General features: G+C 37.9%; 1 protein-coding gene across 1 annotated transcript in view; it reads left to right on the top strand.

Moving 5' to 3' along the window:
* Positions 1-23,548, top strand: part of GUCY1B1 (guanylate cyclase 1 soluble subunit beta 1) — a 43,207-nt gene extending 19,659 nt beyond the window's left edge. The window contains exons 5-14 of the mRNA XM_064710797.1: positions 1,670-1,867; positions 10,429-10,659; positions 11,053-11,169; positions 11,995-12,128; positions 12,812-13,009; positions 16,000-16,237; positions 17,087-17,227; positions 18,365-18,519; positions 18,835-18,961; positions 22,229-23,548. Coding sequence (XP_064566867.1) covers positions 1,670-1,867; positions 10,429-10,659; positions 11,053-11,169; positions 11,995-12,128; positions 12,812-13,009; positions 16,000-16,237; positions 17,087-17,227; positions 18,365-18,519; positions 18,835-18,961; positions 22,229-22,252 — 1,563 coding nt within the window. The 3' untranslated portion in view covers positions 22,253-23,548. The remainder of the gene's footprint in view (positions 1-1,669; positions 1,868-10,428; positions 10,660-11,052; positions 11,170-11,994; positions 12,129-12,811; positions 13,010-15,999; positions 16,238-17,086; positions 17,228-18,364; positions 18,520-18,834; positions 18,962-22,228) is intronic.
* The last annotated feature ends 4,212 nt before the right edge of the window (positions 23,549-27,760 follow it).

Raw genomic sequence — 27,760 nt, 5'->3', positions numbered from 1 at the left:
AAAGATTATTGTCTTTTCCCATGTATCTCCCTGGGAGTTTTTCTCCAAAAGGTCGATATATCCCAGCTGTTTCTGAGGCATATCTACTGAAACTGCAGCTCTGCATCCATTGAAGGAGGTGGTGGGGCAATCTTTCAGAGTCAGTCATCTCTCTTGCTCTTTTCTCATCCACACTCTTTCAAAGCAGTCTCTTCCAATTTCATTGTCTTGAACCCTGCAAAATTCTTACAGAATTTGCCTTCAAGCATTGTCTTTTTGTCAGTGCCCACTAACAGCTGGAATGAATTGACACCCAGATTGTTGCCTCTTCATGTTCTAATTTGGAGATGTTGATATAGCAACAAAAACATGAATTTGAAACAAGCTGAAAAACTGAAGGAGGAAATTCCAGGCTAAGTGCATCCCACGGAATTCATTGCTAAGAGTGTCATTTTGTCTGGAGGTCTCCAAGAGAAAAGGCAGCTGTTCAAGCACTTCACAGCTCACATGAAATCAAGTTCAGTGTGCCTCCACAAATTGATGATCGACAGATGCTCATGAAAGGTGGAGAATTTCCCAGACAGCACATTGAAAATATTTTCACTTCACTTCCTGTGTTGGCAGAAAACAATATGCAAAGCCTGATGGTAGCAGTCACTTGCAGGGCAGTGAGAGAACAACATTTAAAATATGCAGTAAAGTTCTGGTCTTAAGATGCAAAGAGTTGTGTGAATTTTAGAGGATAAAAAAAAAATTGTGGGTTGCAGCTCTATCCTGCAAAGTAGGTTTCTCTTTCTGTGTTAAATGTACAGTAAATAACAACTTGGATCCTTGATAATTGCTTCACAATCAAAGTTGAATCAAGTGTTGTGTTTTAAGTGTGATTTTGATCTCACTGTTCTTTCTAATATCCTGATCAGGTATGCCTAAGTTTATAATTCAGCTTTCCTCTCCATATCACAATTTGTCTGGTTGAAATTTAAAGTTAAACATGTGGGAGAACATTCTGGGAGAATAGCAGGGAAAAAAAAAACTCTTCCCTTTTTTGAACAACTTTTCCTGATAAATTATTACAACAGCTGTGCTATTTCTGTTTATTTTGTGGAGTCTTTCAATTATTGTCAAATGAAAAGATATATTTAAGTTTGGTCTTTCAAGCATTTAAATCTTTACTTTAAAATTTGAACTTTGTCAGGCCCTGTAAACTTGATTTTAAGGTGTCAGAACTAGGCTTTTTCACTGATAATAAGGACAAAGATTTATGTTTATTCAGACATGCTTATTTGTATTTGGCTCCTGAACTCATATTTGAAGAGTAGATTATAGAGACAAGAATTGGGAGGAATGAAACTGGATGAGGAACCAGACTGAGAAACACACAGAAGGTCTTTAATCATCTGAATGTTTCAAAATACAGCATAATCAAGCACGACTTCCTACTATCTTGAGTAATTTATAGTAGTCCTTATTTTTATGCCATTCATTGTTCAAATGTTGCCATGGTGGATAGAACATTTTGGGCTACCTGAAAAGCCTGCTGTGACGGCAGGTCTACAGAGAATAAGGCAAATATGTAGAAGTATGAGCACTAGGAGAAAGGGGACATTCAGATTGGACAAAATATGTGCTTGCTTTCTTCATAAATAGTGAGTGAATGCCTTATAATCATGTTTTTAATTTCTTCTTCCAGAACCTGGATGCTCTGCATGACCACCTTGCTACAATTTACCCGGGTATGCGAGCCCCTTCCTTCAGATGCACGGATGCAGAGAAGGGGAAGGGACTCATTCTGCATTACTATTCTGAAAGAGAAGGTCTGCAGGATATTGTCATTGGCATCATCAAAACAGTAGCTCAACAGATCCATGGAACAGAAATAGACATGAAGGTAATGTCTGAAGCTATATACTCATTGAAAATTTATGTCAATAGGAAAAAACCAAGAAAATTAAAGGTGAAGTGATGGCAAACAGTAATTTTCATGTTGCTGTCTCCTGTGAAGAAGTGGCATGACTCTCAGGAAGAGCCATCATCGTTTGTGTTGCTTGAAGGACACAGCTATGTGCTGAGAAGGCCAGCTCTAACTGGCAGCCAGACTTGACTGGGAACAGTACAGAACAATATCCCCTTATTCAGAAAAGCACATGTAAAGAAATTAATACTGGCTCATTTGGGGTGCTTTTCTCCCCCCTTTATTTTATGTTTGGCATATATTTCTTACTGTTTACTGTGTTCTCTGAGAACGCAGACATTTCCTCTTTGTCCTATATTCTTAATCTGTGTGCAGACTGTGAGGCTGATCTTCATTGGTGAGGCCTGGGCAGCAAGCACTGTTTTCCTCCCAGCTAGCATGCCAAGTTCTGGCCAGAAAAAAATACATGCTTGTGGGTTTCTTGCTGTCATTGCATGGAAGTGTGACTGGATATACACCTAGAGCCCCAGAAGTGAAAAAAATGTTCCTCAGTGACAGAGTTAATGTAATGACATGATTGCGCTCTCGCTTGTAAAATGGGAAAGAGACTTCTTCCTTGCCCCTACAGAGTAACAGAAAGATTTGATTAATCAGGTGCTGTATATGTAATAATATAAAATCAGAGTTTGGTCTAAGGTGTGGGGGGAGAAACAAAAAATGAAAGCTTTTTTCTATTAGAAATATTGAAACTAATATAATTTTTTTTCATCAAGTAGAAAAGAATCTAAGCAGATACACCAATCAATCTTTGGGTTTTTTAAATATTCCCTAGTCATTCCCACTACATTTCTAGCAGTTTCATTGTATGCTCTCTGAGAAAATTCTTTCATTATTTTTTCACAAAAACACGGTCTTGCTCAGGTGAGAGATTTGCAAGCAATCCAATAACAAAGATATTTTTACTGCCGTATTGAAGTATTTGCCTTTCAGATTTCCTGTTCTAAGCTAGCTCAAGTTTATAGTACATGTCTAGTTGTGTATAGTGGGTGATATATTTGTGTCCTTGTTTAGATTCTATGTTGTAGAAAGCCACAGTTCAAACTTTGCAGCAGGTGTTGGTAATCAGATACAGAAGGATACAACACAATCAAACCAATCCTCTTTTTAGTTCCCTGTTTATTTGAAGTGTTGAGACAGACAAGGAGCACCATGTTGGAAAGTTGGCTGCAAAAGTGCTGAAGCTGTTGCTTGACGAGCATTTCTTTTGGTAGCAGCTTAAGCAGTCCCTGTTCTCTCAGTGCTCAGGTTTGTCCTTCAGCAGCTTCTTCAGCTCTGCCTTCCAGCTGGTGTCAAGTTATAAAATAAACTATACTGAGGAAGTGAACTGGGTTCAAAACAACGGGGTTTCTTTTTTGGATTTTTTAATCTTCATGTGTTCCTTTACGTGGCTTAGTGTTTTGTCTCTCAGAGGTCCCACACAGAGGCAAAAGTGATCCATGGGGCAGAGGAGAAATCTGGGTTGTCCAAAGCATCTAGCAGCACAAACTTTTGATAAACTGTCCTCTCAATCTGAAGGTTACTTTGCTGAGAAAATTGTATTAATATCCATCTAGAACTTCTCACAAATAATATGTGTTCTAAAGAGGTTTAAATATTTATTATGTATTTACTTCTTATATTAATTTGACTGGTTTAGGCTTTTCTGGAAATTTTACAGTTGTACTGTAAGTAAATAGGTATTTAATACTATTAGTCAAACCTACTGTAAATGGATGCAAAGTCTAATTTCAACCTACACTGTTCTTCTAGACTGTCTGAGGTAGAAGCACAGAGGTGCCTAAAAATAGTATTAAACTCTAAACTGAAGAAAGTTTATATTGTCTTATTTTGTCTGTTACCCCAGTTCTAAACTTTTCCCTGTTAGAATGTACCCTTAACCCTGAACATTTTCATGCCTCTCCTGATTAATGAAGCCTGTGTCTTGACATCTCTAGGACATTGCACACTGCTGTACTCCACAGGTACTCAGAAACTTCAGTGTAGATAAGGAGAGAATTTATTCTCTAAAAATGATAAAAAATAAAACCTGAAATTTGCAGCTTATCCACAGATGCTGAAGTCTTCCTCTGTTACTCCACAGGTCAGATATTAATCAGGAGTGGTATGGAGTAAGGGTTTTAAAGTAAAGTCTGGCATTGTAATAAGTAGGTAGCTTCACTGTTCAAAATATTGAGAATAGGAGAAAAAATAGACCAACTTATTTCATCTCCATTCTTTGCCTCATAATTTAGTGAGTTAATGCTTTTGTGTTTTAGTCTGTCAGCAATGCATTGTTTGAAACAGCACAGCCCAGAAAAACAATGGAATTGCTTTTAATTCCTTCAAGTTTTGTGGACCAATCAGTGCCTCTACGGTAAAATTTTTGTTTTGAACCTAATTATCATTTTGCTTAAGGAAGAATGGGGTGTTTATTGAATCTGATAAAAACCGCAGTGCCTAGCTCAAAGTTTCCAATGTTATTACGGGAGTCATCTTCTGACTTGCAGAAAGATTCTGACTTGTCCTTTCAAATGTCTTTATCCAAACAACTTACACGACAGTCCGATACAGGACTGACTTAGTAAGTTCTGCAATTCTCTTTATGTTAGTATAATGTTGATATTTGCAATTTGATGTTTAATACTTTGTTATCCACTTTTCTTCTCCATCTGTTTTAAAGAAATGCTTATATAAATCTGCTTGAGAGAATACATGCTTCTAATTTTGTATTTCCATGAAACTTTGGTTGAATTTGTCTAATATATTACAAGTCTCTGTATAGGTGGTAACAGAGATTAATTGGTTTTGTTAATGCTGGTTTTGTTTCATTAAGTGGTTAGATTTTGTTTCATGGGTTACAGAATGGCTGAGGTTGGAAGGGACTTCTGGAGGTCAGAGGTTTGTTCAACCTCACCTGCTTGTGGCTGGCCACCTAGGGCCAGCTGTTCTGGGCCATGCTCAGACATCTTTCAGCTATCTCTAGGGATGGAGACTCTCAAATTCTTCAGACAACAGGTGTCAGTGCTCCATCTCTCTCATAGTAGAAAAGTGTTTCCTGATGTCCAGACAACATGTCCTGTGTGTCAGTTTGTGCCCCTTGCCTCTTGAGCAGGCTCTGAAAAGAGCCTGGCTCCATTCTCTCTTCACCCTCCCTTCAGGTATTTGTGTGCATGGATGAGATCCTGCTACGCCATCTGCTCTCCAGGCTAAGCAGTGTTGGCTGTCTCATTCTTTCCTCTTCTGAGAGATGCTCCAGGGCCTTGATCATCTTAGCAGCCCTCCCTAGAGGGAGTGGACTCTGTCTCGTAGCTCTATGTCTCTCTTGAACTGAGGAACCCACAGCTGGACACAGCACTCCAGGTGTGGCTTTCCAGTGCTGAGGAGAGGGGAAGGATCACCTTCCTCAACCTGCAGAGAAAACCAGCTAATGATCACAAGAGGAAACTAAATATTAAAGAACTATTGTTCTTGTTTTGTCTCACATTGTTTCTTTGGGTGGAGAAGTAGCTGAATAAAAAAAAAGGTTACATTTTATCATCTTTCTTCAGAGTCACACAACAATTTTGTGTGTATGTGTGTGTGTGTGTTTGTGTATATATATATGTATTTATCTAAAACCATACATCTTCTGAAATAAAATAGGGCTTCCTTTTTCCAGAATGGTGTCCTTTGGGAAGTTTACTTTCTCTTTTAACACCTAGAGTGTGTGTGTGCGGAAGCAAAGAGGGGATGGGGCTGGGGGGGAAGTGTAATTTTGTTTCTGTTAGATGTTGTTAGCACTGAAAGGAAACCAGTTTGTTTTGAGCTTGGATTCAAAATTCCGGCTGAATAGTTCAGGAAAGCCCAAGTTGACATTAATTAATTAATTAGTTCAAATCAAATTTCCATTATCTTCTGTGATACGGTAATCCATTTTTAGCAAATAGAGCTAAGACTAAATCTTTTTTGCAGTAGATATTGTCTCTAAAATTGTTGCTGACTTTGTGTATGCACTAAGAATGTTCATGTTCTGCCAGTCTCAGTATGAGAACTGAAAAATCATCACAATGCTGGTGACAAACTTTGTCATGAGATCTCTGTTAGCAGCCTACTGGCTATGCCTTCTCTTGCTTCACTTGTCAGAGGTTATTTGTATATAAATGAGGGTGACCTGTGAAGGTGAAGTCAGGACAGGGATTTCCTCAAGGCTACTAATGGTATGGACAACAAAGAGTGTTGTACATAATCCAGCAGAGCCCAAAAATCTGTTGGGAGAGCAGACTTCTGCAGTTCTGTTATTTGAGAGGAGACTGTCACAATCTTTTACATAGGGAAGATGTTTTACAAAATAAAATGAGAAAAGAACAGGGAAAGTCCTTGACAAGATGACAATTTCAGGCTTACTAATGGCAGTGTGAAAAAACAAAGTGAAGATGTGACCAGCTGGAGAGCTGGTCTAAAAAATACTTGGGTACTTATCATGGAAGACAAGCAATGCTGGTCCACACATTACAATGCCAACTGTGCGTGAAGATAAGTCAGTCATGGAGCATGGTCAGTCTCTAATTTTGGTACTGGGGCAGCTGTAAACTTCACTATCTCCAGGCACAGTGGTTTGCTGAAGTGAGAGTCTGCTCTGAAGCCAGCTGCCAGGGACAGATATCCCCATGGTTCTATCTTTGGGTATGCAAAACTGAAAGTTTTCCACTGCCATTTCCACAGTTGAACTCCTTTGTCTTGGGATCATTCTGAAGCAGCTACAGTGAACTTTGTTAAGGAGCATTGCACAGTCAGTTTTGATCAGAAGAGATCAAGAATTTCATGCTGTATTGGCCTTTAAAGGGCAAAACTCCCCTGTTTTTGTATTAATTTTCACAATCACATCAAAAAAGAGCCCTGTCCAAGGACATTCTGTCCTGCCATGCTGAAATACAAGTGTGTCCTGGGGATATGCTCAGATCTACAGAATTGAGTCTTGTAGACACATAGTGACAGCTTAACAGATAGCATGTGCTCATTACATATTCTGTATCACAGCAATACTTCTTGATTTAATATCTTGTGTGAAGCTCACCAAATACATTAAACCACACTCATTTTAAAATAACTTTTCTCTCAATTGTCATTCCCTGAAATATTGGTGTGACTTTTCACTTGATTAGGCAAGGACAAACTCTGAAGCTGCATCTCCTGGAAGGCACAGGCAGGTTAGCAGTAAGATGTTATATATTCTCTTTGAAACCAAGAGATTGATTTCTCCCTTCAGTTTTAACTGCAGTTACTATGGTGATTGAGCTCTTAGACATTGTGAACTGATGTCACTTCACCAGCTAAGACTGCAGGGGGAGGAAGAATTAGACTTGATTGCTAGCTTTGTTGCTTTGTGACTGAACTTTGATTTGTCAAGCATTTATCAGAGGCTTCTTCAACAGTATTTAAATGATACTGAAATTGTGTGGCCTGCAAACTTTGCTTGCAGAATGAAACAGTAGATAAGTTCTATTCTACTTAAGCTTAGCGATGGATCTAGGGCAGGTCCTTATGCCAAACAAATACCTGGCCAGTTAGTTTGGATCTATAGGTGTAAGGGTGAAGGAACAGAATTTAACATCTTATATTAACAGTCAAAAGTGCTAATTTTGAATTTGCTGACAAGCTGAATGATGTAATGAGATAGGAAGATTAGATAGTTCATAAGTTGTGAGCAGAAAGGACATAATGAAATTGCATATCCATTGGGAAGTTAATTAGGGATGCATCAGTAGATTTTGTAGCCTGGAGAGGGGTATGATTAGAGCATCTGTTAATAAGTGTCTGTGCATGAATGATCAGAATAAAATTGCATAAACCAGCCATGTCCACAGCATATCATGTTTACCAGGAATGTGCTGCTGGCTCTATGTCTGTCTTGTAGGTCTGACACATGTCCATGTGTTTGGCCTGGTGTTCATTTGCTGTACTAGCATGTTGCACTAATAGAGCAGGCATTTTTAGATGCCCTGGAGTCTGGTCAAAAATAGTGTTTCAAATGAACTTGAAGATGCATGGGAAATTTGCAGCTTTTCACTGTTACTGGCACAGTTCTAATCTGTAAAGGTTAGGAAAATAGCACAGCATGTGTGAGGACTGACTTTGTCACTATGTGAGCTTGTTGGATCTGCAGAGGGTCATGGCTCAAACTAGCTAGATGTCTGGAAGCATGTAGCAGTTCTATTTTTATAGGTAGTTTTCTTAATCTAAGCCTGAGTTTTGTTCACTGATGCATCATTCATTTATAATAGATGAAATAAAATGGGAAGTTATTAAAAGCAACCTGTTAAATGCTGCATTGTAGCAGGAAAAAGTCTGTAAGTACAAGTTGGTAACAGAATACTAGTGTGCAGGGACTAAGGTGGCTATAAGGGGATAATCTATCTGGAAGATGATGTGTTGTTAGTATGAACATTTCCTTAAAAATTATTAGCTTCTATAAAATCACCTTTGCTGAATTAAGAAGGTTTTTATCCAAAATATGCAGGGATTTTTTTTCCATTTGTGGCAAGAGCAACACTTTAAGATCCAAGACTGGAAATAATCTGGAAGCGTAGATCAGTTCTACAGATAAATCTTCAAAATTTTGAAAAGGTTTCTGTGTGTAATCTCAGCTATCTCTGGCCACAATAATGGTACTGTTAAAATAAAACCTGTGGGAGTGTGCATGAATGACAGAAAGTAAGAGCTAAGACTCTTGACTGCCATCTGATAATCTTCAATATGACCTCAGTGTCTCACAATTTCAGGGATAATGATTTAAAAGGAAGATGTGGAAAACCTTTAAATTCTGAATTCAGAGGAAAACTAGATGTTCATCTACTATGTTCCATTCTCCTAGACAAACCCACTTAATATGTTCTCCTCAGATGACCACCATTGATTTTTTCTGAGGCTTACCCCTTCTTAGGTCATAATTTCCCACTTATCTTTGTCATACACTGAGATGTGGATTACCAGTACAGTTTTTGCGGCAGTTAGGTTTTCTCATCATCAACATTTGAATTTATTTGTACATGCAGCTTTGGGTACCTACATTAGCTGGTAAATTTAGTAGGCTGATCTTTCTCTGAGTTACTTTCATAAGCAATAGAAAGAGGAGAATAATGCAGCACACAGCTATAGAGCACCTAAATCGGGCTCATGCTCTAAACTGTCCTCCAGAAAAGCCTCTTTCCTTCAAATGAGTAGTCAATTTATAGATGAAAGAACTCTGCCACCTTAAATTAATCATCATGTAACAGTAAAATACTGTTTTGTTGTTTTACGCTCCTCCATTTGTTTAGGAACAAAAAAAGGCATCAGCACTCTCTAGCCCATCAAGTACTATTTTTGGCAGTTTTGGAGATCAAATATTTAATAAACTTAACATCTTAGGGATCAGTTGCAGTGTTTGTGCATATCTGTTCTGTTTTCAAATTGTAACTGTTAATCTCTGTGGTTAAGACTATGTGTAAAGGGCAAAATCAGGATGCTTTAGAAATTTTAAGAAATCTTTTTTTTTGCTTCAGTGACTTTAGGATCAGAGTCAACATGAAAGTAGAATCAGGTGGAACATGTTCCAGAAAAAAGCTGTTAAACAATACTATGTAAATAGAATTGTTCTTTCCCAATCATTAAGTGTAATTAAATTTGAAAAGAGGTGAATTTGGCTTCTCAGGGTAAATGATGTTATTCTACTAGTTATTACCTTAAATTATATTGCCATACATGACTCTCGCTGCAAATAAACTAATCCCTATTAATTTCATATTTTTTACTAACTTTGAGTAAAATTACTGAAGAGTGTAATGCTGTGTTAAGGACACCTTTTTGATATTCCACTGATGTAGATGATTCTAGTTTTGCTGTCATTTCCTTTAATGTGGAATACAGCCCAGAGAAGATTGCTTTTAGTTTTGTCTGTTGGCTCTGATCTTGCAGTCTGCTGGAATGTATAGGGACTGTATATCCTAACGTGTTCCATCCACTTTCCTTCTTGCTGTCAGTGACATATCCACCCTCTTAGCACTGTTTAGTCATCACTAAACAGTCGGCACTATTTGCTGTTGTGTTATAGGCCTTGCAAATATCTTTGATCAAAGTAAGGATTATGGGGTTCTGTGGGATTCAAAGCTCACACAGGTTCATTTCAGGGGAAGGGGCCACCCTATTTTCTGGCAAGAAAAAAAATCAAGTACAACCTGAGCCTTGACCCCTCATTTCAGGATTTGCATTTCACTCAGGCTTAATAAATTGTATTTGGGTGATCTTCACTATGTTGCTCTTGTAGAGAGCAACTGTGGCTAAGCAAAGGCATAATTATTCACCTGTAATTACAAAGACTGTGAAATCACAAATTCTTACTAGAATATGGTATTTTTCAAGATGTCAGTATAATTCTTGAATTTATCTTTCTCCTCTAAATACATTCCTGTCTCCATAGTAGCACTCCAGTTACCATTGAGTAGCAGAGTTTTCAGTTTTTCATATTTTCTCAATTTCTCTAGGTTATTCAACAGAGAAATGAGGAGTGTGACCACATTCAATTTTTAATTGAAGAAAAAGAGTCTAAAGAAGAGGACTACTATGAGGACCTTGACAGATTTGAGGAAAACGGTACCCAAGAGTCTCGCATCAGTCCCTACACTTTCTGCAAGGCATTTCCTTTCCACATCATATTTGACAGAGATCTGGTGGTCACACAGTGTGGCAATGCTATATACAGAGTCCTTCCACAGGTTAGATGATTCTTATACATGGATAGCCATAGAAAATTCATAGTGATAGATGCTTCACAGGTTAATTATAAAGATGAATAAAACAGATTTAGGATTCTCTGTCTAAACAGCATTCCAATGTAACTGTATAATATTTACTAAATTGTGCTTCTCTTGTTAGAAAAAGGACTTGAAAATAACCTAATTCTACAGCAGCTTTGTTCCTTATGGTCATGTCCATATGCAGTAAGAGAATAATTTAAAAACTTTGTTATTCAATGAAGAGATGCATAAATTCTCTTCTATTTGCTATTGTCATCTAATAAAATGGAATATAATTACTCTATGTATATTTTTATTATAAAGTGTAACACTTGGGTTTTTTTTCCTCTTTTCTGTTTTTTAATATTGTAGCTGCAGCCAGGAAATTGCAGTCTGCTGTCAGTTTTTTCCTTGGTCCGGCCTCATATTGATATTAGCTTCCATGGGATCCTCTCCCATATCAATACAGTCTTCGTACTGAGGACTAAGGTAACTAGAGAATATTTTCCCTGTTTTTCTTTAAGGATGTGTGCTTTGGAGAGATAAGAAGTGCAGAAAGCTCAGATGTCTTCAGAGAAAATTCTCTGTAGTATGCTCAAACCTATTTGAGTCTTGAGCCAAGAGAGAGTCACAGGTATGAATTTGTGAAAGGCTGTTAAGCAGAGTGTTTTATAGGAGTGGTGAAGTAAACACACTTCATGTCTCATGCTTTCTCTGCAAGGTGCCAGTCTAGTTTATGGTGTTGTATCAAAGCAAATGTAGAGAGGTAATTACATTTACTTTATTTCATAAGAGTGTGGGAGACAAATATGAAATGTGTTCTTGCTTGGACTCCTATGTTCATACAAAGGTCTGTGTCCTGTTCTCTAAAGAGGGCAGGAGACAAGGTGTGTGATATGAGCAGATGCAGTGTGTAGAGTAATGCCTACTACATCAAGGACCCTGTTTATTTAAAGAAAACTGTACCTGAGGGAAACCAGGATGATTTCTTAGAGATGATCTCAGGCACAGGTAGAACTTCACAGAACAGGCAATGCTATTGTCAAAACTATTGTTAAGGAGCAATGTGGAAAACAATGAGTTACAAACATGAATGTAAAGAAAGATACCATGCTTTGTGTCTTCAAGGTAGCAAAACATAATATTAAAATACAGACAGTGCATGGTGTTCAAACGAGAAGTTAATCAGGGCTTAGTGTAAGCTGTAAGTCTATTCCAAATATTCTGACTGCCTTTGTACTGAATGCATGTACAGACTAGGCCTGGTACATAACACACCATTGCCCTTACACAGTGGTGGCTTTTCATCACCAGGAGGGGCTGTTGGATGTGGAAAAGTTGGAGTGCGAAGATGAACTGACTGGCACAGAAATCAGCTGCCTACGCCTGAAAGGGCAAATGATCTACTTGCCTGAAGCAGACAGCATTCTCTTTCTTTGTTCACCAAGGTACTTCAAACCTAGAGAGTTCTATGATATTGATTTTCATTTTACAATGACTAATTTTAAGAACACTTATGAGAGTAGTACTACAGAGACTAATTGGTTCAAGTATTGATTTAATTGGTTTTGATGTGTTTATAGAAAAAGAGGTAGGAGCATTTAAGCATTGCAACTTGACTGAGTATTAAATACTCAGTATAAACATTGGCTTGCTCTTGCCCAGTTTGTACAAAAGGTTATTCCTCATATTACTTTTTTTTTTTTAGCAAGTTTTGTTTTTACTCAGAGAATGCTAAGAAATGTGACAATGATTTGGTTTTCTATGTGGATTCGTGTATTTTTGCAGTAGTTTAAATGTAATAGATTGGTGATAAAAAAGTGGTTGGAATAGAGGATTGAATGGAAAGATTCTTTACATAACCTCACTTTGTGTGCTGAAGTACATGCATTTGATATGCTCATGGAACTCTTTGTGAGAATTCTGTATTTAAACACAAAAATCAAGTGCTGTGGGTTAAAATGGATGATCACAAATAAGGTTTTCCTAGAATATGTTGTACAGCTCATCACAATTTCAGAAGCTTCATCTTTCTACTGTTATTTGGCAGACTGCTGTTTCTTTGAGTTTTAAATGCTCCTTTGTCAAGTTTCATTTTACCCGTATTAGTGTATATTTCTCTGCTTTGCAGTGTGATGAACTTGGATGATTTAACGAGGAGAGGTTTATATCTGAGTGATATCCCACTACATGATGCCACCCGTGATCTGGTTCTTTTGGGAGAGCAGTTCCGAGAGGAATACAAACTGACCCAGGAGCTTGAGATCCTCACTGACCGACTGCAGCACACTCTGCGTGCACTGGAGGATGAAAAGAAAAAGACAGACACGTGAGAACCAAATCCCAATTTTGGGCTGAAACACTCAGAGCAATATATTATTTATAGCTACCTTCTTTAAAGAATAACAGAATCTTGTAAGGAATATCAGAGATAATCAGGACTGGTAATTTTGGAGTCGAGAAAGAACATTTAATAGGGTATTTCTTTATTTAGATTGTCAAATGTCACCCACAGTCTAGGCCATTATATGCCTAGATGTTTTGATGGCTCCCTCCCTGACAAGAAAAGTTATAAAAAAGGAACTGACGATTCATTTTTACTTGTGAATTACCTAAAATTTTGGAATCTTACATGCAGTCCCTGTGTCATGGTTTGAGCCTGGCACAGAGCCAGTGCCCCCATGAAAATGCCTCACCCTGGTGTCTGCTGTGAGATGTGACCAGGAATAAGCAAAACAGGCTCCAACTTAAACATAAAGAACACTTTATTACCTAAAACTACAGGAAAAATAGGGAAAGACTATAAGGAAAAGAAAAAAAAAATTGAAAACCTTACAAAAACCACTTTTCCTCCTCCCCACTCCCTGACTTTCCCAATCCAATACATTCTCTCAAAAACACCAACTGCCCAGCCCGGCACGACACTTTAGTATACTCAAACTGCAGTTCATGAAGAGGAAAGGAGTCCTTCTTGTTCCATAGGCTTCTCCTGGAAACACACTGAAACCTCGGATGCTTCCTTGTCACTTCGGCACCGCCCGGGGAAAAAAAAGTCCTTTTGCCGCTTGTGACATGTTCCTTCCATGCCCAGTGCTCTCACCACCGAGACATGGCCAGAGCTGCTTTTAGGGTTGTCTTTCAAGGATGCCTTGTCTCACTCCAAAAAGGCACAGTCTCTGCTTTTGGGACATCTGTCCCCCCCATATTTTTCCAACCCCCTGGGGCCGGGGGGTCCTCACGAATGAACCCTCCTGGTTTTGAGGCACTGCCTCCCCCTAAATGCAGTCTGTGTCACAGGAACAACTGAGTCCATGGCTACAAGAAAAAGTCCAGCCAAAAGGCCACTCCAAATCATCTCTCCCCATCCAATCATCTCCACAATCTTCGGGCCAAAGTCCTTGTCTCATCTCATCTCTCATCTCCCTTCTTATTCAGCTTCGAGGAGGATTAGCATTTTTGCAAGGCCCCAATCATGCAAGAAAGGGTTAAAAGTTTTCAGTCTCTGTCTGTCCTGGGACGAGATGATACTCCCACACGTGCTGCTGCTGCGGCCGGCCGGCACTCTCCCTCCCCCCTTCTCCTCCTGGCTGGCTGCCATCACATTCGGTGCCGCCGGCTCTCTCTCTCTCTCTCTCTCCGGGGGGGGGCGCTGGCTGCCCGAGGGCTCGATGTCTCTTGGGGCTCCGCCACCCTTCCATCCTTGAAAGCCCCTCAACCCCCACCTCGGTCCAGGCCCCTGGCCTACCGCATGGCCGCCCCTCCCCTGCCCAGCAGCAGCGGGCTGGGCGGGGGAAGGGATCTGACCTCTTCGCCCGACGATGTCCAAAAGAGGAAGTGCCAGGGCAGTGCCTTGCTTTTAACCCCTGTGTATTCTCGGAGGTGTGTCCAAACCCCACTGGCTACACCAGGTGTCAGTATGAAACCCAAAACCTTCATTGGTTTGACCACAGCTTCCCAGAATTCCCACTCCTTCCTGGTCAAACCATGACACCCTGTAATGAAGGTGAATTTGATGAATGCCCGAGTGCTGTTATTTGACAGAGTTCAGTAAACCAACTTTTATCTTTCTGGCACCGGATAATAGAACAGAAAAACATAACTGAAAGCAGTTTGTGTAAGGCTGAAACTTGGGAATAGCTTAATGCTATGAATTTGATGTAGTAGTTACTTGTAGAAATGAATTTGGGTTTATCTAGATATATGTACGTAAAAATAACACATAAGTAAGTGTGCATTGGGCCCCAAATACTGTACTACAGATAACTGTAAAGTCAGTTTCAAAAGTCATTAGTCTATGGCATTTCAGCTCAACGACTGGCAAATTAAAAAAAAGCTTTTGCAAAAAGTAGCATGGAGTTCATGATTGACTTTTATTTATAAAACACAGTCCCATCTCTGTATTAATTCTATTGACAGATACGTTTTTTCTGTAATGGAGTAATGGAAATTATTTTAAAAATATTTGAAAGGGATGGACAGAAGAACCAGAGAAAACAAAGCCTAAGAAGTATTTTTTCTCTTTATTCCTGTTGGCTTACTTTATAAAGTCATTTTATCTTCAGGAGTTCTTGCCTTCATGGCAGCTGCTGGAACAGATAGTGTCACTTACTGTGTAATGTGCCAAAAGTATTCACTAATTATAACTCAAGGAGTGAACTTGCCAAAAATGCAACTAATGAGGGGTTGTGCAGGAGGCTGTGGACAAAATGACTTTCAAGATTTGTGAAAAAGTCAGAGAGGGAAAAGGACCTTAAGATAGGAGTTAGATAATTGAAGGAAGACACAGGAAAATAGGGTGAAGGTCTGTATGTGTGATTTGTAATATGAACAAGTGTTAATACATCATATAGACTATTAAAAAGACTCTCTAGACCCTAAAATCAGCAAGCTCAACAGAGAGCAAGCATTTAGAAATGCATGAGTTGATCAGAGATGGAAAACTGTTTGATCTCTTCGTAGTCTTTTTTGCAGTTTTTATGGTTCTGTGAGAAAAACCATGTTATATCAGCTGAGGATGTGGCAGAAAGAAGTAAAAAGAATCCTAGACACTACTAACAAATCATATCAGAAGAATTAATAATACATGTCTCATTTTGCTGATAATTTAGATGTATACTAATGTGTTCTAAATGGTATGATTACTTCCTGTTTTCCAAATAACATATTCTTCAATAAGGACTTTTTCTGTTGCTTGTTGATGGTGGGAGAATGTTATAAACCCTGTGGGTGTAGGAATTTAATATATGAAGAGTGCTGCTGTAAACAGCTTTCTCCAGATTCTCTTTTTTCACTTTTGCCTTTCTTTCCTTGCCTGTGTAGGTTGCTGTACTCTGTTCTGCCACCCTCAGTGGCAAATGAGCTGAGGCACAAACGCCCTGTGCCAGCCAAGCGCTACGACAACGTCACCATTCTCTTCAGTGGCATTGTGGGCTTCAATGCCTTTTGTAGCAAGCATGCCTCTGGAGAGGGAGCCATGAAAATTGTCAATCTTTTAAATGATCTTTACACAAGATTTGATATTCTGACTGATTCACGAAGGAATCCATTTGTTTATAAGGTAAGCATAAGATTTTTGAAGAATCTAACCTGTTGCTTTTCTATAATTTGCTATGATGTCATTCTTTTCCAATCTTCTTGGATTTTAGGCTTTAAAAAAAAACAACTTATGTTCTCAGTCTGAACTGTTTTATCTAATATTAGATAGCTACAGAAGAGTATTTTGGTTATCTCTAAATGTCTGAAGGAACATAAAGTGCTAAGTTCTCATCATGATTTCTGCAGTCACCCATTAGGTGGACATATAAATGTACTTCCACATTTAGCTGATGTGAACTCATACAAGCCATTTGTGGTTCTTCTGACCTTGTGCTTTAAGTTTTTCTGTTCTATTCCTGGGTCTTCTAATTGTAAATTATGACTTACTATTCAGTTACTCAATGTGAATTTCATGCCTTCATTCACTTCAGGAGTGAGGTGTAGTTGCAAATGTGGCTGGTAGCAGGAAGGTACAGAGATAGATATATATGCATCCCATAAATATGCATATGTGTTTGCTTGTGTGTTTATATCTATGAGGTTCATTCCTAGGTCTTGCTAGAACTGAATTTTGTGTCCTGTACCATGTGAATTAAGAGTGTGAGTCAGAACAAACATAGAGCTTAGCTTCATTCAGAAGACACCAGAAGAGAGAATGAAGTTTACACAAGCACAGTCATTGTAAGTTGCTACATTGTGGGTTTATGATAAATCCCCTTCAATAACAAGCAGAGATGACAGTAATTAGGGTGATTTGAATGAAAGGGAAAGGGAACTCTTTTAGAGGAGAAGCAGTCTTGAAGCACTGCATCAATTCTAGTACTCTAAAAACCATAATAATGAAGTAATTGAAAAATATCTATCTTGATAGGTGGAAACAGTCGGGGACAAGTATATGACAGTGAGTGGTCTACCAGAGCCCTGCATGCACCATGCACGATCTATCTGCCACCTTGCTTTGGATATGATGGAAATTGCAGGCCAAGTTCAAGTAGATGGTGAGCCTGTACAGGTTAGTAAATGAGGGCTTGAATGAAAACTCATTCTCTGACAGCATGGTAATGTTTTGAAATAAGATAATGCTCTAGTCACAGTCCGTGCAGGGGATGGGCCTTGTTATTGTTAGATTTTGAGACTGATATATACAAATAATATGAGAAGTCACGTGTAGCTGTGACATGTCCAGTTCCCAGACCTTAAAATGCTTATTATGCTTTAAAAGGTAAAGGACTCATTTAAGTCCACACCATTTATGTCTGTTTTCTGATAATTTCAATATAATCAGTGAATTCCTATTGTGCATCAAGTGTAGTCTGTTGGGTCTTCTTCAACTCAAGGAGCAGAAAAATAATATTTCCTCCCTGATATTTTTCATCACACCTCAGATCCTCATGTCAGAATGAGACATTATTGCATTAGAAAGAGAATTACAGTGTCATAGACAGGTACAGCAATGATTACTGACACCACTGTATATTAGTGGAATTTCACTCATTGTGGAACTTTCTGGAGATGTTGTAGCACTGATACAGAACTGGGCAAGCAGCATTGACTGTCCTCATCAGAAGGCTGTGAGCAGAAAATGATTGAGTGCAGTGCATATTTCTATTTACATGAATGCTGCTGTTCTATCACCTAGCTCAGAGCTGTGTACTTCAGCTGTGTACTTCAGCTTTGGGGCTTTACAGTAACTGTAATGTGCTACTAGAATGAGCTTCTCCAAACCTCTGTCCTATCTCTTGACCTTCTGAATACAAAATACCGTGATTTTTCCTTTGAGAAACATCTTTTTTCTTGACCCGTGCCTTCCTTTTCTGCACCTTCTGAGCAGTCGTTAAGCACAGACCTGCAGAGTATGTCTCTCTGCTCACCGCTTTATTTTCACAGTACATAATAACAGCAGGGTGGATGCTGGAAAATTACAGAGTTTGATTGTTCATGTGGAAGGCAGAGGCATGACACTGTACTAAAGTTAAAAAACAAAGAAGTTATAAAACCCACAAAATGCAACGCTTGGAAGAAGCAGGAGTAGCATTTTGGGAAAATAAACTCTAGTAGATACGAGTGGCATGTTGCCTCTGTTTAGTCAGAGGCATCAGATTAATTATGTTACTTTTGAATATTGAGACTTAATTTTTTCTCTCTAAAGATAACCATAGGAATCCATACTGGTGAGGTAGTCACAGGTGTCATAGGTCAAAGGATGCCACGGTACTGTCTCTTTGGAAATACAGTCAATCTTACAAGCAGAACAGAAACTACTGGAGAAAAGGGAAAGATCAATGTCTCTGAATATACTTACAGGTGAGTGATGTACTATTTTTATTGGTATTGGCATCTTAAAATAAATCACTTTGTCAGCATACCATAAAGGTTTTTTGGAGTTGAAAGTGACAGTCCTCATGCAACCATTATTTAAGTCTGTGAGTTCTCATGGAGCTGTATGGCAAACTGCATTATGGTACACAGTTATTGGTCTGCAAGTATAATAGTGATGTAGAGATGGAGTTGAATCTTTTGATAGTCTGCTCACGTACATGTAGCATGTTTAATATATTGCATAGTGTGTGGCATGCATGCAAAGTCCATTCATTTACATGTTTTCTCTTTCAATTTCAGGTGTCTTATGACACCAGAAAATTCAGATCCTCAGTTCCACCTGGAGTACAGAGGTCCAGTTTCTATGAAGGGCAAAAAAGAACCAATGCAGGTTTGGTTTTTGTCCAGAAAGAGTACAGAGACAGAGGTATGAGTAACTAGAGTGTAATTTTGTTTTTTTCCAAACATAAACATTAAAAATTTAATCTAAACCATGGAGATACATTTACATTTGCAAAACCAAATGTTCCACAGAAAAAAATGATGACTTTTGTGCAACACTCTTTCATTAACACATTTATTATCTTGACAGTACTTGAAAATACTTGATTATTTGTCTTTGCAGTTTGTGCAGTTCCTGAAAGAGTACTTTTGATTTCAAAAAGTCCTTGAGGGAATGCCAAGTGTTTAAATATTTATATCTCCCTCTTACAGATTTCTGCACTGTACTAGATTTTGCAATATAATGTCGGTTTCTGTTTAGCTGACATGTTACCAGCACTTCAAAATTTGCCATTTGCTTTCTTGCAGTGAGTGAAAAAATGTGTTTTCAAATCTTTAGGCAACAGTCAAGCAACTGTTTGCAAGCAGGTTCACACCTGATGTGTGTGGTGGTCTCTTAACTCCAGATGGTCCCTGCTTGTTCAGACACTGCTGCATGGCAGAGGTCCTGCTTTAGAAATACACAGGGTGTAAATAGTTTTTGTAAATGACATATCAGCCTAAGTTGTCTTCTCAAAATGAGGTGGGGTAGAGCTCTTCAAGAACTGAGGGACCTTTAAGCTTATGTCTCAGTTTCAGAATTCTGGGCATGTATTATCCAGAATTTCAGTAAAAGCCAATGAGATCTAGACTGAAAGTGTGGTACAGACTTAGACAATGAGGCTACAGTATGCCAGCTGCTTTGCCATAGCTGAGCAGATGCATACAATCCATCCAATATGTCAACAGGAAGAAAAAAAAAAGATAAAAGTAATTTACATAGCTTGAATTTTGCCCTGAAGCAATATAAAAGGAATGAGTTTTCTACTATGTATTTAAACTTAAAAACACCCTTGACTAAAATAATGAAAGTCATCAGTCACCTTGGCTGAAATAATTCTTGTAAGTCAGAGGAAATTAATTATGTGTCTGAATGCTCATGTACTTCTGAAAGTGTAATTTAGGCTCTTAAACTGTTTAAGCTTTTTAGGAGATCTAATCCAGATTTATTACCACTGGTACCCAAGTATATGAATATTGACTTTTTAATGGTAACTCCCAGTATTAACCCTCTGTACTTTAGCTCTGCATTTTCATTCTGTATTTGAATTTATATTATTTACAATTATATTGTGGATGCCACTTTTGAGAATACTTTTCTATTCTTATTCTACAGTAAGATAACTTCGCATGGCTACCATTATTTAAAATCTGTATTTAAAATACATTTTAATTAAACACCTTTCACTTTTTTTCTGCCTTATAAATGTCCTATCATTTGTTTCAAGACACATTATAATTTTAAATGTAAATTTTAGAGAGTTACTGAGTCAGATGAGTATTTTCCTTGTTTTAGCCTAACATATCTTTAGTATGAAAGGTTCAGGTAGTTTAAGACTTTGAGAGATATTGAACAACAGGTGGTTTTGTTAATCCTCACAGCAGTCCTGAGAGACACTTGCTGATACTATTATCCAGTAATGGAGCTTTGTAGAGGGACACGGGGGCAGGAATAAACCTGACTGAGAAATATTGTGAGCCTGATTTTCAGGAGCATTTAGGACTCACAGTTTAAGCACACTGAAAAAGCCTTTCTAATTTTGTTAGTTTTTATTAATTCTGAAATTCAGATAGAGATGTAATTCTTAGAGACAGAAGGACTTCTCCCAAGACAGGTATCTCTTCTAAATTGTACTAAGTTTGGGAGCATAGGAGAATAGAAATATACACTGATGTGGTGAACTGATAATCATTTTGTCAGAAGTGATTTTGAAAAGTGAAAGAATATGTTCCTCTAACCTTTTGATTCTTTTCCACTGCCTGCACAATTTCTTCTGTCCATACACAAAAAATGCACAAAATTTTATTCCTTTAAGATTATCTGAACTATTTCTCCTGTGAACATACTCTTCGTGGTTTTTTCTGGCACTTTATAGACTGTGCATAATTTCTTTAAACCAAAAGCAAAAATCAGATAACCATCTTTATGTTTGATCACTTTAAAGTAATCACTTTGCTTTATGCACACATGTAGTCTTGGTTTCCTTTCCAGAATTTTTTGCAGAATGCTAATGTATTATTTTGTGCAGTGCTGTTTATTGTTATGTACAGGGGGACTGTAGATGACAGTAAATAAGAGCATGTTTAAATATATTCAGAAACTATATGGTAAACTTCCTGAAAGATCACTGCAGGATATTGCAAGAAGTGGCATATAGAAGCAAGCATGAAAATGTTTCTTGAATCATCCTGAAGACACTTCTGCTAATTATGCTTTTACTGTGAAGTTTTCTACCTGCAGTATCTTCAGTCTAGGATTGATGCACATTAGTGATGTGTTTTTCTTTTCATTATATTCAGTGGAGAGTTATTAACTCAGCATTTCAAATCTATCAGCATATTTTACTCTGAAGACCAGTAATAAGAACATGGTGAGGAAAAAGGACAAAATGTTCACAGATGCCATAAGAGATGTGAAAACAAAGCTAAAAATACACTGTTTCTCTACTGGGCCAGTAGAAAATGATAGGGTTGAAGCAGCTCAGCATGCCTCAGATTTGATTCCTGGGTTGATTTCTGTAATATCAGTCCCCATGAGCAGCAGTTACTTCTTAGAAAGACCTAATTTATAAAAATAAGTGTTGGTTTGGAGTGCTGCTCCTTCACCTTTTTTCTCTGATATCTCTTCCATGATACCAGTACAGCACTAAGTAGAATTGCAACAGAAATACACATACAACAAAGCAACTGTGACAAATTAATCACTTTGCATCTGCTTGTTTGCGTAAGATTAATTATCGCTGGCTTCATTATTTTAACAGAGGTTCAGCTGAAGTTTCTTGAGAAACAGATTTGTTGTAAAAAATGAATCTTGCCAAGAGCTTCAGATGTATGACTGCAATTTTACTCCCTCTCCAGTTTTTAATATCTTTCTCTTCTGCCCTGTTCCCGCATTACTGGTGGGAACAAATTGAAATGTCTCAGGCAGAGCTGGTAGTTCACCAGGACATGTAGGAATTGTTTCATTCCTACATACAATACATATGGAAGAAATACATGCATTACATATGTGTTTTTGGTTTTTTTTTAGTTTTTACTATTTACTGATACTGGTTGCAAGTTGTAAAATGTATTTTGTCACTGCATTAACCCACCATGTTGTTGCTTCAAAGAAAATTCCTTACTTCTCAAATTCTGTTTGCATGCTCTCAAGGAAACAAAGCAAGATGCTTTCTGAGCTGAGGGAAGAGGAAGAGGATGCTGAATGTGGTGCAATGCTGTCTCCAAGTAGGGTGCAGGCAGTAAGGTTATGTTATGGATGTTCTTTCACATTATATCTCCCATTGCCATGTGCAATACCATTGTCTTTGCCCTACTCCTGAAGTCATACTTACCATTTTTCTCCAGGCTTGCTTGCTAATTTTTTGTCCTTATTGTTTGGTACTGTTATACCTCTGCTATGAGCATGTATTTCAAGCTTTCCTTTTTTTGATATGCATTTTTGCATGTCAGTCATGTGACCATTCCTACCACCAGATAATATTGAATGAAACCATGTAGTATGCACGCCACAGCTAACCACTTCAATCTGATGCTTCACATCTTCATCTTCATCTCTGAAGTACTGTGGTTATGTGAATTGATGACATTTCTTGAAAGATAGGTATTTCAGTTGATAGGCAGGACAGTGAACCTAAGGAATTATATTAAAAAAAAAAACTTAAAGCAGCATTATGAAAATTATTGCATATATGGTATCACATTTAATTCTGCTATTACCATGCTTCTCATTCATTTTGTGAATAACACTTGATGCTCTGTAAACTCCTGGTTAAAAAAAGGTTTCTCATGTGATATCATCCTGCATTTTCCCTTTGTGGACACTGTAAACATCTTCTGTATTGGGAGGGGGCAGCTGTTTTTCTGATACTGCCATTTGAAGCATGTGCCAATGTACTTCTACTGAAATGCTGTTCACTTGCAATGTATTTCTCATTGATTTATATAAACTAAATTAAATTGTCATATTAGTAATAGATTGCTGGACAATTTTAGACAACTCATAGTGCATTGATTCTCATCTGATGTAGCCCCTGGAGTTGGAAGGCATGCTGCTGGGACATGGTTGATACAGTTGCCTTTTGGTTTGGTCTCTCTAATTTCAGAAATGATCTTATTTTATTCCTTGAGAGGACCTGGTAATATTCTAGGCATCATGACATAATTAAGGGATGTAAAGCTTGGGAAGGGTCATAGTGTGTTTCATCATATGACACAGTTAGTAAAAGTGGACAAGTTTTCAGATGCATAGACCTTCCATAACTTTAATATATAGTGCATTTTTATGTGAATAGTATCTGTTCTTATCTGACTGATCATTTCTGAATATTTGCATTATAAAATAGAATAGTGCAATTACCTTGTGTATAAAAATTGTCTATATCTAGTATATCTTATTAGCACAGAATATATATGTATAAATGTTTCATGTTAATGTGCAAAAGAAATTGCAATAAATTATTTTTTCCACGGACTTCTAGAAATCTTGTGATTTTCTTTTGGCAGAAAACTTTATTTCGTTGCTTGATACAAAAAAAAGTATTTTCTCCATTAAATAATTTGCAGTTCATATTTAAATAAATTGTTGAGGCATTGTTCCAGTGTTTGCAAATGTCCAAATGTCTCACATATTCACGTTAATGGATCACATACTCAAATTAAAGTAGTGTTCAGAATGTTGAGGTTGATGCTTCAAAAACAGTAGATGAGGTGACAAAAATTTATAAAACCTTCATTTGAAACCCTTGGGCAGTATTTAACAATCAAACATTATAGCTGTATGATTGAGCAGGAGGTGCATTAGCAATCCAAGCTTTAGGAATGGGAAATCAAGGGAGGAAACCTCATATTTTCTTCTGCATCATCTCACTGCTGGACAGCAACACACCCCAAGACATCATCAGAGGTTGCCCTCTCTCAGATAGGTCCACAGCAGCAATGTGGACTGATCAAGTTGTTCAAGCTTACAAAAACTTTATGGTGCCTTTGAAAGACATGGAATTTGTGACAGCTGTGGTTGTATATTGATATAACTCATATGCAAATGGTTCTGAAGAAAATGAAGTTCTCTATCACACTTTAAGCTGGTGGAAGATGGCATGCCAGAAAACTTAAATAATGCTCTGGGTTTATATTGTATCTTCTTAATAATTTCAAAATATTAAAGCTCCCATTAAGCTACCTTGTAACATAACATTTAAAGCTTATGGGAGCTTTAAAATTTTGAAATTTCTTAAAGCATAGAATAATAACTCATATTGTGTTCATGTAAGAGCTTTTTATCTCAGTACAGTTTGGGCACTTAGCCACTTCTGTTACTAAAACTGATCTCCACTTAAATGTTGCATTCAACTACTAAATGTACCATTTGGTTAAATATTACTCTCAGTTAACAGTTAAACATTTCTGCAGGTATTTAGTTCTTTTATGTGTGTTCTACTGCCTCTTTTATTTAACTATAATGATTTGCTTTTTCAATAGAGGCTCTCTAGCTAAAACATGAGGCAGAGTAATAATCAAAGTCTGTTTCAAAGGTCTTTATAAATGTATTTTATTCTGGTATTTTTTGTTTAAAATAGAAAAACTAGAACAAGGAGAAAAAAGGGGAGATCAGCCACAAAACTGCAAATTATGGAATGCTTAGTTGTTTGGAATCTCCTGGATCTTATGCATTCCTGTGAAATCAGACAGGCAAGGGAAAATGATTTTCAGTGGTGTTTGTGCTTTGACTGTGCAGGGGGCTCTGTGCCTCTACTGCTGTCCTGAAGTGGGCACTGCAGTTGGCTTCCAAACTGCTGGGCCAGTCCTTGGTAGGAGCAACCTCTGGGGACATAACTTCATGTTTGATTTTTTTTTTTAACAGAATGATAAACAATGGATGAGATACTCATTTGGATATCTGCTTACAGGATTATCGCAAAAATGTCTTTAGTGAAAGGGTAGTCAGGCACTGGAACGGGCTGCCCTAGCATGTGGTGGAATCACCATCCCTGGAAGTGTTCAAAAGGCAAATAGAGGCAGCACTTGGGAATGTGGTTTAGCAGTGAACACAGCAGTGCTAAGTTAACAGTTGGACTTGATGGTCTTAAGAGTTGTTTTCCAAACCAGGATTCTCTGTAAAGGCAATCCTCCAGGAGGGACACATGAAGACAAAACTGATAAGGTTATGTGAGATTTTTTTTTTATTACTTGGTTACAGTGTTTGAGATGGTAGTGCAAATATATCTGATTGGTTCCAAGCTCACTTTTGAAAGACAATCATAGGCACAAGAAGGAAACAGGATGGGATGTGCTAGCATCTGATATGAATGGGTGGTGCTGGAGGCCCCAGAACCTTTGCTTTGAACAAACCTCTAGTAAAATCTAAAGCTAATCAATGAGTGAGCTGCAGGCAGTTGTGCACTACAATGTACATTCTTGTACTCTGCAATGTCTATGGCCCTGTCAGCAACACCTCTCTCCATGGAGCCAGAGAAAGGTCTGAGGCATCTGTATCCTAAAATGTGTTTTTCATTCACCATGTAGACAGGTCAACACTTTACTGTATTGTCACAAACTGTAAAATGGTTATTCCATGCATTTCTAGAGCCATCACATACTATTAAAAAAAAAAAAAAGTTGGGTCATGAGATTCTAGCACTGTGAAAACTTGAAGCGAATGTAGTATTCATGTACTCTAGGCAGTCAGCATACTGGTTCAAATGGGATGTTTTGGGCAATTATAAATTAATTCTGCCAGTCACTGTGTTGGCTTATCATAGCAGAAGTAAAGGGAAGTGACTGGACTTATAGTCCTGTTTTATTTTAACAAGGTTTTATTTCTCATTATAACAGGATCCTTTCTTTCCTGGATACAGTCTGAAACTCTTGTTATTTCATGCACCGACCTGACCATGGGAAGGGGAGCAAGTAATGAGCTAGTAAACAAAGCTGTGCTAATGTAACTGCAAAAAAACCCCATAAACACAAAAACAACAAAAAACCCCAAAACCAGAATAAAACAAAAAAAAGAACAAAAAGAGGTTCCATTCCCCAATCCATAGCTGCATGTATACGAGGCACTGAGTTTTTTTCTACTGTCTGTCTGACTTTGGGTGAGACTTTGGAAAAACTGCAACAACACATGCTGTCTCTACCAATTAATTCTTTGTTATTAACAGGAAAAGGCTAATGTTCAGTTTCATCATAATCAACGGGTCTTTTTGCCAATGTAACTGTTTGGAGATAATTACAAGAGTGGAATGTGAAAACAATATTTTGATTATTATTCTGGGATGAAGATGTGGGATCTCTGTTTGTAAGGGTTTTGTCCCAGACTGTTTCCCACATGCAGCATTCACATTGGCATTGTTTTCCAGAGGTGATTACCTAATACAGATTTAACACCACAGAGCAGCTGTGCTTTCAAGGTTAGCAGTTTTGTGGGCTGAGGCTCTATCTGTTTGTATGCTAGGCAGCTCTGGCAGGAACCTGTGTGCCTTTTTGTATTGTGGGTTGTCAGGGTCATTCTGGCCTTTAACAACTGATTTTACACTTCGATAAATGTGCTGTCCTGTCTAGTGCTCTAAAAACTGACTTGTGATTAAAATGACAGAACTTAGCTGAGCCCCAGCAAACGGCTAAAAATGTTCACACTTCCTAGCAGGTGTTAATCATAATCCTGAACTGGAGACCAATTAAGCCAGTAGTCCTTGAGCCTTTGTTTAAAAATAAAACCAAATAATACCTCCCACAAAAACGAAAAGTTCATAGTTTTCAGATAAGGAGTAAAACTGAGTTCAGTATTGCTGTCGTCAGCCCCTGTGTCAGTGTGAGCACAGTGCTGTAATGCAGTGTATGAAAAATGAACCACTTTCATAAATCACACTGAAATATGCAGTGTATTAGGTGAAGAAATGGACATCTATTTCTTACAAGTCCTAAATACTGGGTCTAACGTTCCTGGAAAGAAAATACAGCTTGTTATGCCTGTTATTTTCAGATATTTTGTGCAAGTCAACTTAATAAATGTAAGCTTTCCTACACAAAGTGTTCAGAAACAACCTATTTAAAAAAACCAAAAACCCTTATATAAGGAGATTGAAGTGTAAGTATTCTTTTTCCACAGAGGGCATAGTGAAGCATTCAGAGCTTCAACTACCTGTACAAGAAATCCAAGCCCCACTTTCTGTCACATTATATATGCGTTTCTGGGCAATTTTGTAATGATCTAGAGGATAAGAAACTTGCCCACAAAATAAGGATTCATACCTTTTCGCACAGTCATTCCCACATCATCTTACACTTCAGGCTTCATAGATACCATGTGTATATACACAGACACACATATTTGAGTGCTGCATGCTCTTGCATAGAGTATAATGAGTGGTGTACAGACTGCAAGTTCTAAAGTTGGCAGCTGTTGGAAGAATTTGCTTTCCTGAAGTTCTCAATTCTCCAAAGGAACACCATGGAAATAACTACTGTGCTGCTTTCATCACTGGAAGAAAAGAAAGATCAATTTTGTTTATACAGATAAGTATTTAGTTTTGAAAGCAATTGCTTCTTTCCATTGCGCATTTTATAAGTCTGAAAGGAGAGGCTATCTGTGCAAAAGGGCTGGGATTAATGATAACATTTCTATCTTTATGAGTGACTCAATCTCAGTTTTTCACTTGAACCTTATTTTCCAAACCATGCTGCATGG

This window comes from Zonotrichia leucophrys, chromosome 4 (assembly GCF_028769735.1).
Source record: "Zonotrichia leucophrys gambelii isolate GWCS_2022_RI chromosome 4, RI_Zleu_2.0, whole genome shotgun sequence".
In the NCBI taxonomy this organism is placed as follows: domain Eukaryota; kingdom Metazoa; phylum Chordata; class Aves; order Passeriformes; family Passerellidae; genus Zonotrichia; species Zonotrichia leucophrys.
The sequence above is the reverse complement of the archived record's forward strand: the minus strand, read 5'-3'. Positions and strand labels throughout refer to the sequence as shown.